This window comes from Lagenorhynchus albirostris, chromosome 19 (assembly GCF_949774975.1).
Source record: "Lagenorhynchus albirostris chromosome 19, mLagAlb1.1, whole genome shotgun sequence".
Lineage (NCBI taxonomy): Eukaryota > Metazoa > Chordata > Mammalia > Artiodactyla > Delphinidae > Lagenorhynchus > Lagenorhynchus albirostris.
In genome coordinates this window covers 5,333,564-5,347,015 of record NC_083113.1, presented here as the reverse complement: position 1 = coordinate 5,347,015, position 13,452 = coordinate 5,333,564, and the positions used below count along the sequence as shown (strand labels likewise).

General features: G+C 53.3%; 1 protein-coding gene and 1 pseudogene across 1 annotated transcript in view; one reads left to right on the top strand and one right to left on the bottom strand.

Moving 5' to 3' along the window:
* TMC4 (transmembrane channel like 4) overlaps positions 1 to 13,452 on the bottom strand; it is a 15,765-nt gene extending 2,313 nt beyond the window's left edge. The window contains exons 1-10 of the mRNA XM_060131142.1: positions 13,152 to 13,452; positions 11,757 to 11,967; positions 9,473 to 9,618; positions 8,817 to 9,049; positions 8,557 to 8,678; positions 1,908 to 2,055; positions 1,211 to 1,378; positions 822 to 985; positions 433 to 559; positions 61 to 158 (exon numbers count right to left, since the gene is read on the bottom strand). Coding sequence (XP_059987125.1) covers positions 61 to 158; positions 433 to 559; positions 822 to 985; positions 1,211 to 1,378; positions 1,908 to 2,055; positions 8,557 to 8,678; positions 8,817 to 9,049; positions 9,473 to 9,618; positions 11,757 to 11,967; positions 13,152 to 13,452 — 1,718 coding nt within the window. The remainder of the gene's footprint in view (positions 1 to 60; positions 159 to 432; positions 560 to 821; positions 986 to 1,210; positions 1,379 to 1,907; positions 2,056 to 8,556; positions 8,679 to 8,816; positions 9,050 to 9,472; positions 9,619 to 11,756; positions 11,968 to 13,151) is intronic.
* LOC132509829 (large ribosomal subunit protein uL22-like) lies at positions 7,119 to 7,872 on the top strand (annotated as a pseudogene).

Genomic DNA, 13,452 nt, shown 5'->3' with positions numbered 1-13,452 from the left:
GCGGGGCGAAAGAGAAAACTGGGTGCTGGGCGGGACCACAGCAAGGGGCGGGACTCTCACTTCCGAGGAAACTGGATGAGCAGCGTGACTGCCAGGCCGGTCAGGAGATCAAACAGCAGGAGTTTGTACATCTCCTGTCCCAGGCGAGTCTCCCAGCACTGAGGAAGGAAGAACGGGTCATAAAGACCTCAGGACCCAGACACCTGTAGACCCGAACGTCTGAGTCTCCAAACTGCAAGCTATGAGATTCTATCAATACTTTCTCTGGGGGCCTTTAGTTTTTTTTTAAATCCATACCCCTGTCCTCAAGGGGAAGGTATTCTAGCACCCCAAGCTCCCCTTTCCTCCCAAGCCAGGGGTCCGGACCCACCGGGCTCCTCCTTTCCTTCAAGGACCCAGGAGTCCGTCCCCTCCCCCACCCCTCATCCTCACCGGAAGTTCTTTGTAATTGTAGCCACAGGTTTTGCACTCCTCAGCGTCCGCATCTCCCCCGCAAGTGATCTGATTCCAGAGAGAGATGAGCAGGACCAGCAGGGAGGCCAGGCGGAGAAACACTGTCCTGGCAAGGGGAAGAGAGAGAAAGGGAATCAGCACTGACCAAGTGCCCACCACGTGCCTGGACTCTCCTGTGTGGAGCGTGCTCACAATTCTCCCCATTTCCCAGATGAAGAAAACTGAGGCTCAGTGACAGGAAGAGTCGGGATTTGAATCCAGATCCCACTGGATCCCATATCCTGACGATTTCAGTCTCTTATTTGCTACAACCAATGTCCCCCGACCAGCCCCACCATCATCCCCAGCCCACCCCAGGAGTCCAGAACCTGAGCAGGATAAAAACGATCTGGCGGCTCCTGGTGTAGCCCTCCAGTGGGGCAATGAGCTTGAACACCGGTGGCAGCACGAAGTTGACCCCGGAGATGAAGATGGACGGAAGGTAATCCACCACGAGCTTCGGCAGTGGCATTCCCTGGATAAAAGACATCTCCTAGGAGGGAGGGTGTACCAAGACAAGAGGCTCTGGGGTCCTGCAGGAGCCATGCTTAACGTCCTCCGCCAGCCTCTTCCTCCTTCATCACCCTGAAGTCCAAACATAATCCCCCCACACACACCAATCCCTCCTCTCTGAGATTCCAGGAATCATAGGCCTCAGTCTCCTCCACCCCTGGAAATGTAGGTTCCAGGCCCTTTCCTCCCCCGGGGCCCTCCACACCTGCGGCTCCACAGTGGCCCCTGTGGCCCAGTAGACGCCGTAGAAGGCTGCCCCCAGGAGTGCCAACACCGCCATGTTGAGCAGCAACCGCACCGACCACACCCTGGCTTGTTGGCCCAGCGTCCGCACCGCAGCCTGGCGCCGCACCGCTGCTTCCTCCAGCTCCACCTAAGGCCGGAAGAGACGTCCACTTGGGTTCCATTACCCTAGGTGCAGCCTGTGGTCCAGAGCCCAGGCTCAACGTGAACCGAGGCAGCACCGCCCCTCCAAGAACATCTATAATCCTTATCTCAGCCCATCCAGGGCCCTCCAGGTGACAATTGAGATCTGGCTCCGCCCCCAAGGCCCCACCCAACACGTCCAGCTCCTCCCAGGACCCGCCCAGCACTCATGCCTGGTGCTTTGGAGTTACAGTGCTACTTTATCAAGCCCTTTCTGGCCACACCCTTCTCTTAACTTTGAACCGAGGAGCTTTAGGTACCGCCCCTTTCCTGCTGCTAGCTTTTTCCTGTACCCTTTGACTTCAGGCATCCCTGTAGTGGCCTTGGCCCCTTTCCCCCAAGGCCCGCCTCCTTAGAAGAAAGCTCCGCCCAGCATCTCTCTGGAGGCCCGGTCCCTGGTCTAGGCCCCGCCCATTCTCTCAACCCCGCCCCCCCGGGTGACATTTGGTTGTAGGCTCCCCCACCCCTAAGCGCACCTGCAACTCAAATAGGATGTTGCGCTGGCGCAGCCGCACGTGGACCTCCCCGCTGAGGCCAAAGTCCCAGGCGGAGAACACGCGGTGGCTGTAGCTGGTCACGGCCCCTGACTCAGCCAACAGCGTCTGCTTCAGCCCAGACACCGAGCTAAGAGAGGGGAGATCCGAGAGACGGGGTGTAGCAGGACAGCCACAAGCGGGGGGGTACCCTTCTCCCCTTCTGGGGCAAACAGGGAAAATGAACTCTAAGACCTTGGGCATTTGGAGGCTGCTACCTGGTGGAGACACATACAGACCAAGAAAGAGATTGAGAGAGGCCCAGAGGAGGCCAGACACCCAAAAAGATAAGACAGAAACCTAAGAGATAAGGACAGCTCTCCAGAGAGAAGAGAACAGAGACTCTGGGGAGAGAGAGATTTAGAGGGAAGACTGAGACCCCCAAAGGGGGGCAGGGATTTCAAGAAAAGGGGACAGAGACTCAGAGAAAAAGAGATGGAGAAAGGCGGGGGGGGGCGGGGAGTCCAGAGACTCAGAAAAGGAGGGGGCAGGTAAAGGGACTGGAGAGAGGGGGACAAAGACCCAGGGAGGGGGTAGAAAACCAGAGAAAAGGAGAGAAACAGAAAACTGAGCAGGAAGGCTCCACACCCCCCTTCGCCGCCCCGGCTCTGGCCCCCATCGCCTCTCAAGTGGGCCCAGAGGCCTCCCACCTGCTCTCCCTGCTAACACGTGTGCCCGGTCTCCGCTCCCGAGCTAGTAGAGCCTTCCTTTTACGCGGATCCGATGGCATTCCCACTTAAAACCTATTCCGCAGCTTCTCTTTGTTTTTTGGCATGTGGAATCTTAGTTCCCTGACCAGGGGTGGAACCCGCGCCCCCTGCAGTGGAAGGAAGCGCAGAGTCTTAACCACTGGACCACCAGGGAAGTCACAGCTTCTCTTTGTTCTTGAGTCCTAGGCTCCTTCATAGCATAGCCCCCCTGATCTGGCCCCCCACCTACTTCTCCAAGCTCAAATCCTGTCCACCCCCCCAACCTCCTCCTCACCTTTCATTTCCCAACCTCTTTCCACCACAGGGTCTTTGCACTCACAGTCCCCTCTGTCTGCAATGCTGGTGTCTTGGCTGTTCACCTGGCTGGCTCCCTCCCACCATTCCTGTCTTCCTCTACAGGTCACTTCCTCAGAGAGTTCTTTACTGACCACTCCATCTAATGAGGGTCCCCGCCCATTATTCTCTATCACAGGGGGGCAGCAAACTACAGCCCTGGGACCAAATCCTGTTTTTGTAAATACAGTTTGATTGGCACACAGCCACACCCACTCATTTTCCTCCTGTCCACAGCTGCTTTGGCCCAGCAGACTCTAGCTGAGACAGAGACCACATGGCCTGCAAAGATGAAAATATTTCCTACCTTCATTTTTTTATCAGAAACAAAAAATTGTGCCGATCCCTGCTCTATCGTATCCACCATTTGTTTTCTATATAGTACAGCTCCCAAACTCAAATTGCTGACTTGCTTGTTTATTTAATAGTCTTATCTCGAAATTTATCTCCCCTACTCGACTGTAAGCTGTATAAAGGTAGGGGGACCCCCATCTGGTGTTCCTGGGCCCTGTCACAGTGCCTGGCATTTAGGAAACACTCCTTTTTTTTTTTTTTTTTGTGGTACGTGGGCCTCTCACTGTTGTGGCCTCTCCCGTTGAGGAGCACAGCCTCCAGAAGCGCAGGCTCAGCGGCCATGGCTCACGGGCCCAGCCGCTCCGCGGCATGTGGGATCTTCCCGGACCGGGGCACGAACCTGTGCCCCCTGCATCGGCAGGCGGACTGTCAACCACTGCGCCACCAGGGAAGCCCCCCCCTTTTTTTTTAAGTTCTTGGTTTCTTTCTTGATCCCAGTCCCTTCCCTTTGGGATCTCCCAGGCTTGCCTGAATGCCAGTGAGTCTCAGGTTTGTAACTTCAGTCCAGACTCCCACGTATGCAACTGCCTACTCAATATTCCCTCATCAGTCCAAAAGGCATCCCAGAATCAACTGTTCCAAAACTGCACCCCGGATATTCCCCAACAAAACCTGTTCTTTCTACAGCCCTCCCCATCTCAACTGACAGCTAACACCTGGAGTCATTCTTAACTTCCATCATTCACCACACCCCACATGCAATTATTAGAGAATCCTGTGGGCTTTCCTCTTAACATATATACAGTCTCCCTTTATATAAAGAACAAACGGGCCAAAGGCAAGCTATAGTGTCAATAGAAACAATGGTGGTTGGGCACGGGGGTGGGGGATGTAGTAAGCTGAAGAGATATTGAGGAGCTTCTGGAAGCTAGTCATGTTCTAGATGTGGATGGGAAATGTACCAAGATCTATACTTTGGTTTGTCCATTTTTCTGTGTGTGTGTGTGTGTGTGTGTGTGTATGTGTGTTGTCATGCCACGCAGCTTTCAGGATCTTAGTTCCCCGACCAGGGATTGAACCCAGGCCCCAGCAGTGAAAGCACAGCATCCTAACCACTGGACCACCAGGGAATTCCCTGTGATTTTTTATTTTTAATGAGAAATATATATGGTCAACTAATATTTGACAAGGAAGCCCCCACACTCAGTGAGGAAAGGATAGTCTCTTCCATAAACGGTGTTGGGAAAACTGGATATCCACATGCAGAAGACTGACATTAGACCCCAACCTTAAACCATTCACAAAAATTAACTCTAAACAGATTTAATACTTAAGCATAAGACCTGGAACTGAAAAACTCCTAGAAGAAAACAGAAGAAAATCTCCTTGACGTTGGTCTGAGCAACGTTCTTTTGGACGTGACACCAAAAGCACAAGTAACCAAAGGAAAAATTAATAAATGGGGCTACTAAAAAGCTTATACACAGCAAAAGAAACAATCCAAAAAAGGAAGAGGCAACCTACAGAATGAGAGAAAATACTTGCATATCATCCATCTGATAAAGGGTTAATATCTAAAATATAGAAAGAATTCATAGAACTCAATAGCAAAAAAACAAAACAAAACACCAACCAACCAACCAGCCCAAACAACCCCATTAAAAAATGGGCAGAGCAATAGAATAGACATTTTTTCAAAGAAGACAAGCAGATGGCCGACAGGTATATAAAAAGGTGCTCAATGTCACTAATCATCCGGGAAATGCACATCAAAATCATGAGCTATCACCTCACACCTGTCAGAAAGACTGTCACCGGACTTCCCTGGTGGCGCAGTGGTTAAGAATCCGCCTACCAATTCAGGGGACACGGGTTCGAGCCCTGGTCCAGGAAGATCCCATGGAGCAACTAAGCCTGCGTGCCACAACTGCTGAGCCCATGCGCCACAACTACTGAAGCTTGCATGCCTAGAGCCCGTGCTCCGCAACAAGAGAAGCCACCGCAATGAGAAGCCTGCGCACTGCGATGAAGAGTAGCCCCCCTCACCGCAACTAGAGAAAGCCCGCATGCAGCAACGAAGACCCAATGCAGCCAAAAATAAAATATTAATTAATTTAAAAAAAAAAGAAAGCCTGTCACCAAGAAGGTAAGAGATACAGATGTTGGAGAGGATGTGGAAAAACAGGAACCCTTGTGCCTTGTGCACTGATAACGGGAATGTAAACTGATTCAGACACTAAGGAAAAAACAGTATGGAGTTTCCTCAAAAAAATTAAAAGCAGAACTACCATATGATCCAGCAATCCCACTTCTGGGTATTTATCCAAAGAGAATGAAAACAGGATCTCAAAGTGATATCTGCCCCTGCACGTTCACTGCAGCATCATTCACAGTAGTCAAGATATGGAAACAACCTAAGTGTCTGTCAACAGATGATATATTTTTTATATACACACAATGGAATATTATTCAGCCATGAAAAAGAAGGAAATCTTGCCATTTGAGACAACAGGGATGGACCTTGAGGGCATTATGCTAAGTGAGATAAGTCAGACAGAGAAAGACAAATACTGTATGAGATATCACTTATATGTGGAACCTAAAAAAGCCAAATACATAGAAACAGATTAGAACGGTAGTTACCAGGGCTGGGGCGGGGGGTGCAGGAACTGGGGAGATGTGGGTCAAAGGGTACCAACATCCAGTTATAAAATGAGTAAGTTCTGGGGATCTAATGTACAATATTCTGCCTGTCGTTAACAGTGCTGCATTATATACTTGAAAGTTGCTAAGAAAGTAGATCTTAAGTGTTCTCACCAAAAAAAGAAATGGTAACTGACTTGATGGAGGTGTTAGCTAACCTATGGTGGTAATCATATTGCAATATATAAAGGCATCGAATCAACACAGTGTACGCCATCAACCTACACAATGTTATGTGTCAATTATATCTCAATAAAGCTGGGGGAAAAAAGAAATTCAATGAAAAAAAAAAAACTAAACTCAAAACTGACCACTTGTCACCACCCTGGTCCAAGCCACCTCTCTTGGTGATTTTTGCAATTGATTGCAATAATCTCGTAACTATTCTACTTGCTGCCGCCTTGCCCTTAAGCTCTCTCCCTCCCTTTTCCTCTCCCCAGCTCCCCTCTCTTCCATAGAGCCACAGATTCTTTTCTTTTAAAACCTAAATCAGATCAGGGTGATCTGCTCAGGCACCTGCAATGAGTCCCATCTCAGAAACAATCCCAATTCTTTACGGAATGTGGGCCCATCCCCTACTGCTCCCCGCTGTCTACTCGCCCCCCCGCCTCTCTCTGATCCAGCCCCACAGGCCTCCTTGTGCACCCTGAAACACGCCAGCCCTGCTCCTCCCTTGCTCCAGAGAAAGAATTCCTTTCTCCAGGTATCTGAGTGACCAAATCCCTCACTTTCTCAATGTCTTTGCTTAAACACCATGTCCTCAATGAAGCTTCCCAGACGCCCTATTAAAACAGCAGCCTAGGGGCTTCCCTAGTGGTGCAGTGGTTAAGAATCCGCCTGCCAATGCAGGGGACACGGGTTCGAGCCCTGGTCCGGGAAGATCCCACATGCTGCGTAGCAACTAAGCCCGTGCGCCACAACTACTGAGCCCACAAGCCACAACTACTGAAGCCCGCGCGCCTAGAGCCCGTGCTCTGCAACAAGAGAAGCACCGCAATGAGAAGCTGCGCACAACAACAAAGAGTAGCCCCCGCTCGCCGCAGCTAGAGGGAGCCGGCGCGCAGCAACGAAGACCCAACACAGCCAAAAATAAATAAATTAAAAACAACAAAACACACACACAAAAACAACAGCCTGGCCTCTTTCCGGTAAGTGGCCTGAGGTGACCTCTAGAAATGGTTCGCTATTCACTTGACCCAGAAAACCCCCCAAAATCATGCAAGTCAAGAGGTTCAAATCTTTGTGTTCACTTTAAGAACACTTGTGAAACTGCCCAGGCCATTAAGGGTATGCAGATCCGAAAAGCCGCCAAGTATCTGAAGGATGTCACTTGAAAGGAGCAATGCGGATTTTTTGATGATGCTGATTCACTTTGTTATACAGCAGAAACTAACACAACATGGTAAAGCAATTATACTCCAATAAAGATGTTTAAAGAAAAAAACAGAAAAAGCAATGTGTGCCATTCCGTCCTTACAATGGTGGAGTTGGTAGGTGTCCCTAGGCCAAACAGCGGAGCTGGACGCAGGGTCGGTGACGCAAAAAGAGTGCTGAATTTTCACTGCGCATGCTCAAAAATGCAGAGAGTAATGCTGAGCTTAAAGGCTTAGATGTAGATTCTCTGGTCACTGAGCACATCCAGGTGAACAGAGCCCCCAAGATGCAGCGCAGAACTAACAGAGCTCACGGTCGGCTCAACCCACACATGAGCTCTCCCTGCCACATTGAGATGAACCTTACTGAAAAAGAACAGATTGTTCCTAAACCAGACGAGGAGGTTGCCCAGAAGAAAAACCTGTCCCAGAAGAAACGGACGAAACAAAAACTTATGGCCCGGGAATAAATGCTGCAAAAAATAAACACACAAAAAAGTAAAAACAAAAAGCCCGCAACAGCCTGGGGAGTTCCCTGGCGGTCTAGTGGTTAGGACTCAATACTTTCACTGCTGGGGCCCGGGTTCAATCCCTGGTCAGGGAACTAAGATCCCACAAGCTGTGTGGTGCGGGGAAAACAAAACAAAACAAAACAGCAACCTGGCCCAGTATCACTGTCAGTCCCCCTCACCTGCTCTGCCTGTACCTGATCACCCTCTAACAAGCCATGCAATCCACTTATTAGGGCTTATTGCTTATCGCTGGTCTCTCCTGTTAAAATGTCAGCTCCCCCGGGACCAGACTGTTGGATTTTTGTTTGTTCGTTCTTTTTTGCCAGCTGCCTAGAACAATGCCCGGCCCATAGTATCTGCTCAATAAATATCTGTTGCATGAGTGAATGAATGACCTCTATTGGTTTAGCATTCTCCCCTCCAGAAAAGATGTAATTAACTTGCTTGCTTAATATCTTACCTTCCCCACTACACTGTAAGTCACAGGAGGGAGAAACTTCTCATCTTTAGCCCTGGCCTGCAGCAATCATGAAGCATTTTAAAATTCGATTGCAACTCAAACGGAGAGAAAGGGACCACAGAGCAAGCCTCGGGATTCTGGAGGAGGGCATCTATCACTGCTACTCCCCTATGGTCTGGGGGGCCTGGGTGTAGGGGTGTCACTGACCGGTGCAGGATGAGCAGCAGGTAGAGGAGGCAAATGGCAAAGGTGGAGCACAGGTAGGTGATGGCCAGGTGTGGGCGGGGCGGGTAGAACCCATAGAAGAGAGGAGACCATTCTAGAAAACCCTGGGGGAGGAAAGGCAGGGCAGGGGTCACCACGGGGCTGGGCAGAGGCAGGGTTCAGGGAGCTGGGCCATCAGGGTCGGGGGTCACTGAGGGCACCAAGGCTCAGAGCGGGGGCTTCCCAGGGACCCAGGCACGCACCTCTCCGGAGAGGAAATTGAAGAGATGGGTGGAGAAGGTGACCAGGCTCTGAGAGCCGGGCATGTAGGAGCCGCAGGGTGAGGAGGCGTTAGGGGCAGGGGGACCAGGGGGAGCCCCTTCCAACCAGGTGGGCAGCAGAATCATGCAGGTTGTAAGCACGGAGGCCAGCACGTTGAGAAGCAGCAGGAAGCGCAGCAGGGAGAAGTAGGACTCGGTGCCGGCGCCAAACTGGCCTGCAGGGGGCAGCAGACAGGCCGCGGGCTCCTTTCTGGTCCCAGACCCCTCCTCCCTCAGACCCGGGAGTCCAGCCCCCAGCCCCTCCTCCCTCAGGCCCAGGGTACAGCCCCTCCCCCCTCAGGCCCAGGGGTCCAGCCCCCAGACTCCTCCTCCCTCAGACCCAGGGGTCCAGCCCCCAGCCCCTCCTCCCTCAGGCCCAGGGGTCCAGCCCCTCCCCCCTCAGGCCCAGGGGTCCAGCCCCCAGACTCCTCCTCCCTCAGACCCAGGGGTCCAGCCCCCAGCCCCTCCTCCCTCAGACCTGGGAGTTCAGCCCCCAGCCCCTCCCCACTCAGGCCCAGGGGTCCAGGCCCCCAGCCCCTCAGCCCTCAGACCCAGGAGTCCAGTCCCGTCCCAAGATGCCAGACCAAAGCCCACCGTACCCCCAATCTTCTTCAGCGTCCAATCCCAGGGCTGCACGGAGCGCAGGCCTTCCCGCACCTTCTCCTTGGACCTCCGAAGCAGAAGAGTCCAGTGGGTGGCCCTGGACCCCGAGCCCTGAGCCACTTGGTTCCTGGCAAGGCCCTGTCTGGGAGCGAAACAGAGTCAGACACAGAAAAGGAGGGGCCTAGTGGCCCCAAATGGAAACCACCCACATGTAGAAACAACCCAATCCTTGAACCAGGAAGTTAGTTGAAATACATTCCTAACACGGGATACTCCATAGCTATGAAAAGAAACACACCTAATGCTCGGCATAGGAAGACAGAAAATAGACTGCAGAGTTCGATTTACACAAAGGCACAGAGCAAACACTGTTAAACTCTTCTCTTTAGGGCTGCGCACACAGGTGGCAACGCTACGAAGAAAAGCAAGGAATGATCCTCAGTGAAAGTCTGGGAAGAAGAAAGCGGGGGTGCCCTAGGTGGCGTTTACCTGGACCCTCACTTTGGGAAAACTCTTTAAGTTTTTACATGATGTTTCATGCACTTTTCTGTCAGCAAATACCATCATAAAGTAAAAAATGAAAAAAAAAAGAAGAAAGGTAGGTGTGATACTGTGATTTATAATAAGAAATATATATTTGGTAGTGTATGATGATCTTACATGTGGAATCTAAAAAAACCGAACTCAAAAAAATAAATAAATAAAAATTAAAACAAACAAACCAAACTCAAAAGAGCATAAGATGGTGTTTACCAGGGGCTGTGGGGGTAGGGTAGGGAAATGGAGACGTTGGTCAAAGAGAACAAACTTCCAGTTATAAGATGAATAAATTCCGGGGATTTAAGGTACAGCATGGTGATTGTAGCTCATAATACTGTGTTGTACACTTGAAGCTTGCTAGGAGAGTAGATAGTCAATGTTCTGATCACTGAAAAGAAATAGTAATTATTTGACATGATGGAGATGTTAGCTAGCACTACTGGGATAATCATTTTGCAATCTATCAATATAAGTACAGGGCTTCCCTGGTGGCACAGAAGATCCCACATGCCGCGGAGCGGCTGGGCCCGTGAGCCATGGCCGCTGAGCCTGCGCGTCCGGAGCCTGTGCTCCACAACGGGAGAGGCCACGGCAGTGAGATGGCCGCGTACCGCAAAAAAAAAAAAAAAAAAAAATAGCATTGGAAGAAAAAAGTTACACATGAGGGGCTTCCCTGGTGGCGCAGTGGCTGAGAGTCCGCCTGCCGACGCAGGGGACGCGGGTTCGTGCCCCGGTCCGGGAGGATCCCACATGCCGCGGAGCGGCTGGGCCCGCGAGCCATGGCCGCTGGGCCTGCGCGTCCGGAGCCTGTGCTCCGCAACGGGAGAGGCCACAACGGTGAGAGGCCCGCGTGCCGCAAAAAAAAAAAAAAAAAAAAAAAAAAAAATCAAATCAACACATTGCACACCTTAAACTTGCACGATGCTGTATGTCAACTGTATCTAAATAAAACTGGAAAAAATTTTTAAAAAAGGATATATTCGGTCTGTGTCCTGTTTCTGGCACAGTTCCTAAATCCTTGAATTTCCTAAGTGGTGACAGTGATAAAGGTGCGTTTTTTTATGTTAATGAGGTTATATCTCCAGGTAGATAGCGTCAGACTTGAGTTGAGCTGTTGGACATCAAGCTAGTGTCAGAGCGTTGCTTGGTGTGGGGAAAATTCTCCACATATCGGAATCGGTGTCAGGATTATGTAAGGAAAAGGGTCAGTTTTCAAGGGCTCCCTGAAGAGTCACACAGGACCCCGTTCTCGGAAGGGCGTCCCACTTGCTGTGCTGTTTGAATGCTGTGCTGTTGCCGTCTTAAAATGAGTACTGATTGTGGAACAGGAGACCCAGCATTTTCAGCTTTCACTGGGTACTGTAAATTATGTAGCGGGAGAGAGGCAAGAAAGAAATCAAAGAGTGATAGGCTTTGGAGAGGGGGAGGCAGAGACAGACATAAAGCAGAGAGGAAAAAAACCTGACAGTTTCAGACACCCAGAGAGAAATAGAGGCAGACAGCCTTGGAGGGACAGAAGACACAAGAGACGAGAACTTGGGAGAGAGAGAGGAGAAAGAATCCCGGAGGCAGGACTCCTTGGAATCAGAGAAGCACAAACACAGACTGGAGAAAAAGGAACCCAGAGGCAGCTCTGAGAGAGGCAAGGACCGACAGAAGGACAGAGTGAGATGGAGACAGAGCCTCCAACAAGTGGGAGGATGGTCCACACCTGGCTGGGAAGTGGGAGGTGGGCCTCACCTGTGTGCCCGTCTGGCCTGCATGGGCCACGGCAGTTCCCGGGAAGGGCCAGGCTCCTGCAGCTCCTTTTGTGTGGCTTCTGCAACCGACTGGATGCTCCTCTGTCCGTCCTCCTCCTCCTCCAGGGCCCCCCAGGGCAGCACCCCAGGGCCTCGGTACCGAAGGGTAGCAGCACTGGGGAGCTCATTAAGCACAGAGGACAGCGATGGACCTGGGGCAGGAGGACAGGCGGCTGGGAGTCCAGGCGTCCAGGCCCCCGGCCCCTCCTCCCTCAGACCCAGGATCCAGACCCCCGGCCCCTCCCCCCTCAGACCCAGGATCCGGGCCCCCAGCCCTCCCCCCTCAGACCCAGGATCCAGGCCCCCAGCCCCTCCCCCCTCAGACCCAAGATCCAGACCCCCGGCTCCTCCCCGCTCAGACCCAGGATCCAGACCCCCAGCCCCTCCCCCCTCAGACCCAAGATCCAGACCCCCGGCTCCTCCCCGCTCAGACCCAGGATCCAGACCCCCAGCCCCTCCTCCCTCAGACCCAGGATCCAGGCCCCCAGCCCCTCCCCCCTCAGACCCAAGATCCAGGCCCCCAGCCCCTCCTCCCTCAGACCCAGGATCCAGGCCCCCAGCCCTCCTCCCTCAGACCCAGGATCCAGGCCCCCAGCCCCTCCTCCCTCAGACCCAGGATCCAGACCCCCAGCCCTCCCCCTTCAGACCCAGGAGTCCAGACCCCCAGCCCCTCCCCCCTCAGACCCAAGATCCAGGCCCCCAGCCCCTCCTCCCTCAGACCCAGGATCCAGACCCCCAGCCCCTCCCCCCTCAGATCCAGGGGTTTGGGCCCCCAGCCCTCCCCCCTCAGACCCAGGATCCGGGCCCCCAGCCCTCCCCCTTCAGACCCAGGATCCAGGCCCCCAGCCCTCCCCCCTCAGACCCAGGGGTCCGGGCCCCCAGCCCTCCCCCCTCAGACCCAGGGGTCCAGGCCCCCAGCCCGTCCCCCGTCAGATCCGGGAGTTTGGAATCCCCGGGCCCAGACACCAGCCCCATAACCCTGCCAAGCACCCAAGTGTGGCCCCTCCAGGCCCCCCCTGCCCCAGGGCTGAGGAGTCCGCTCCTCAACTTCCTTTTCCGTCTAATTCAGGTTGTGATCCTGGCCCCTCCCATTCCTCAGACAGCCTCAGATATTCCAGCCCCTAGCCCTCTCCTCCTCCAAGACTCCGGGTGTCCAGAATCCTCCCCAGGACCCAGAAGTCCCAGCCTCTGGGTCCCCTCTCCCCCAGAGACCCGGGAGCCGAAGCCCCTCCCCCTTCGGCCCTGGGGTCCCAGGAGGCAGACCTCCGTTCTCCGCCTCCCTCAGGACTTCTGCCGACCAGGGGAGTGGGACCTGACCTTCCTCGGGCTCCCCTACCTGTTCTGGTCTCCCGGGGTGCCGGCCATCCCCCAGAGGAGGCCCAGGCCTCCGGTTCCCACATCGGGCTCTCTTCAATGGCCCCAGCCGCGGATGTGTTCCCGTCTCTAGGGCCAGCAGAGCAGGGACTGCCCCAGGTGAGGGAGGAGCCTGAGACAGGGGCATACCTGGCCGCCAGGTGGCCCGGAGAAAATACCCGGCACGTCCCATAAACTATCAGGGCCTCTGCTCCGAAAGGTCTCCTGGGAGCTGAAGTCCACAGATGCCTGCGTGGCTCCCGGGGGGATGGGTGGTAGCACAT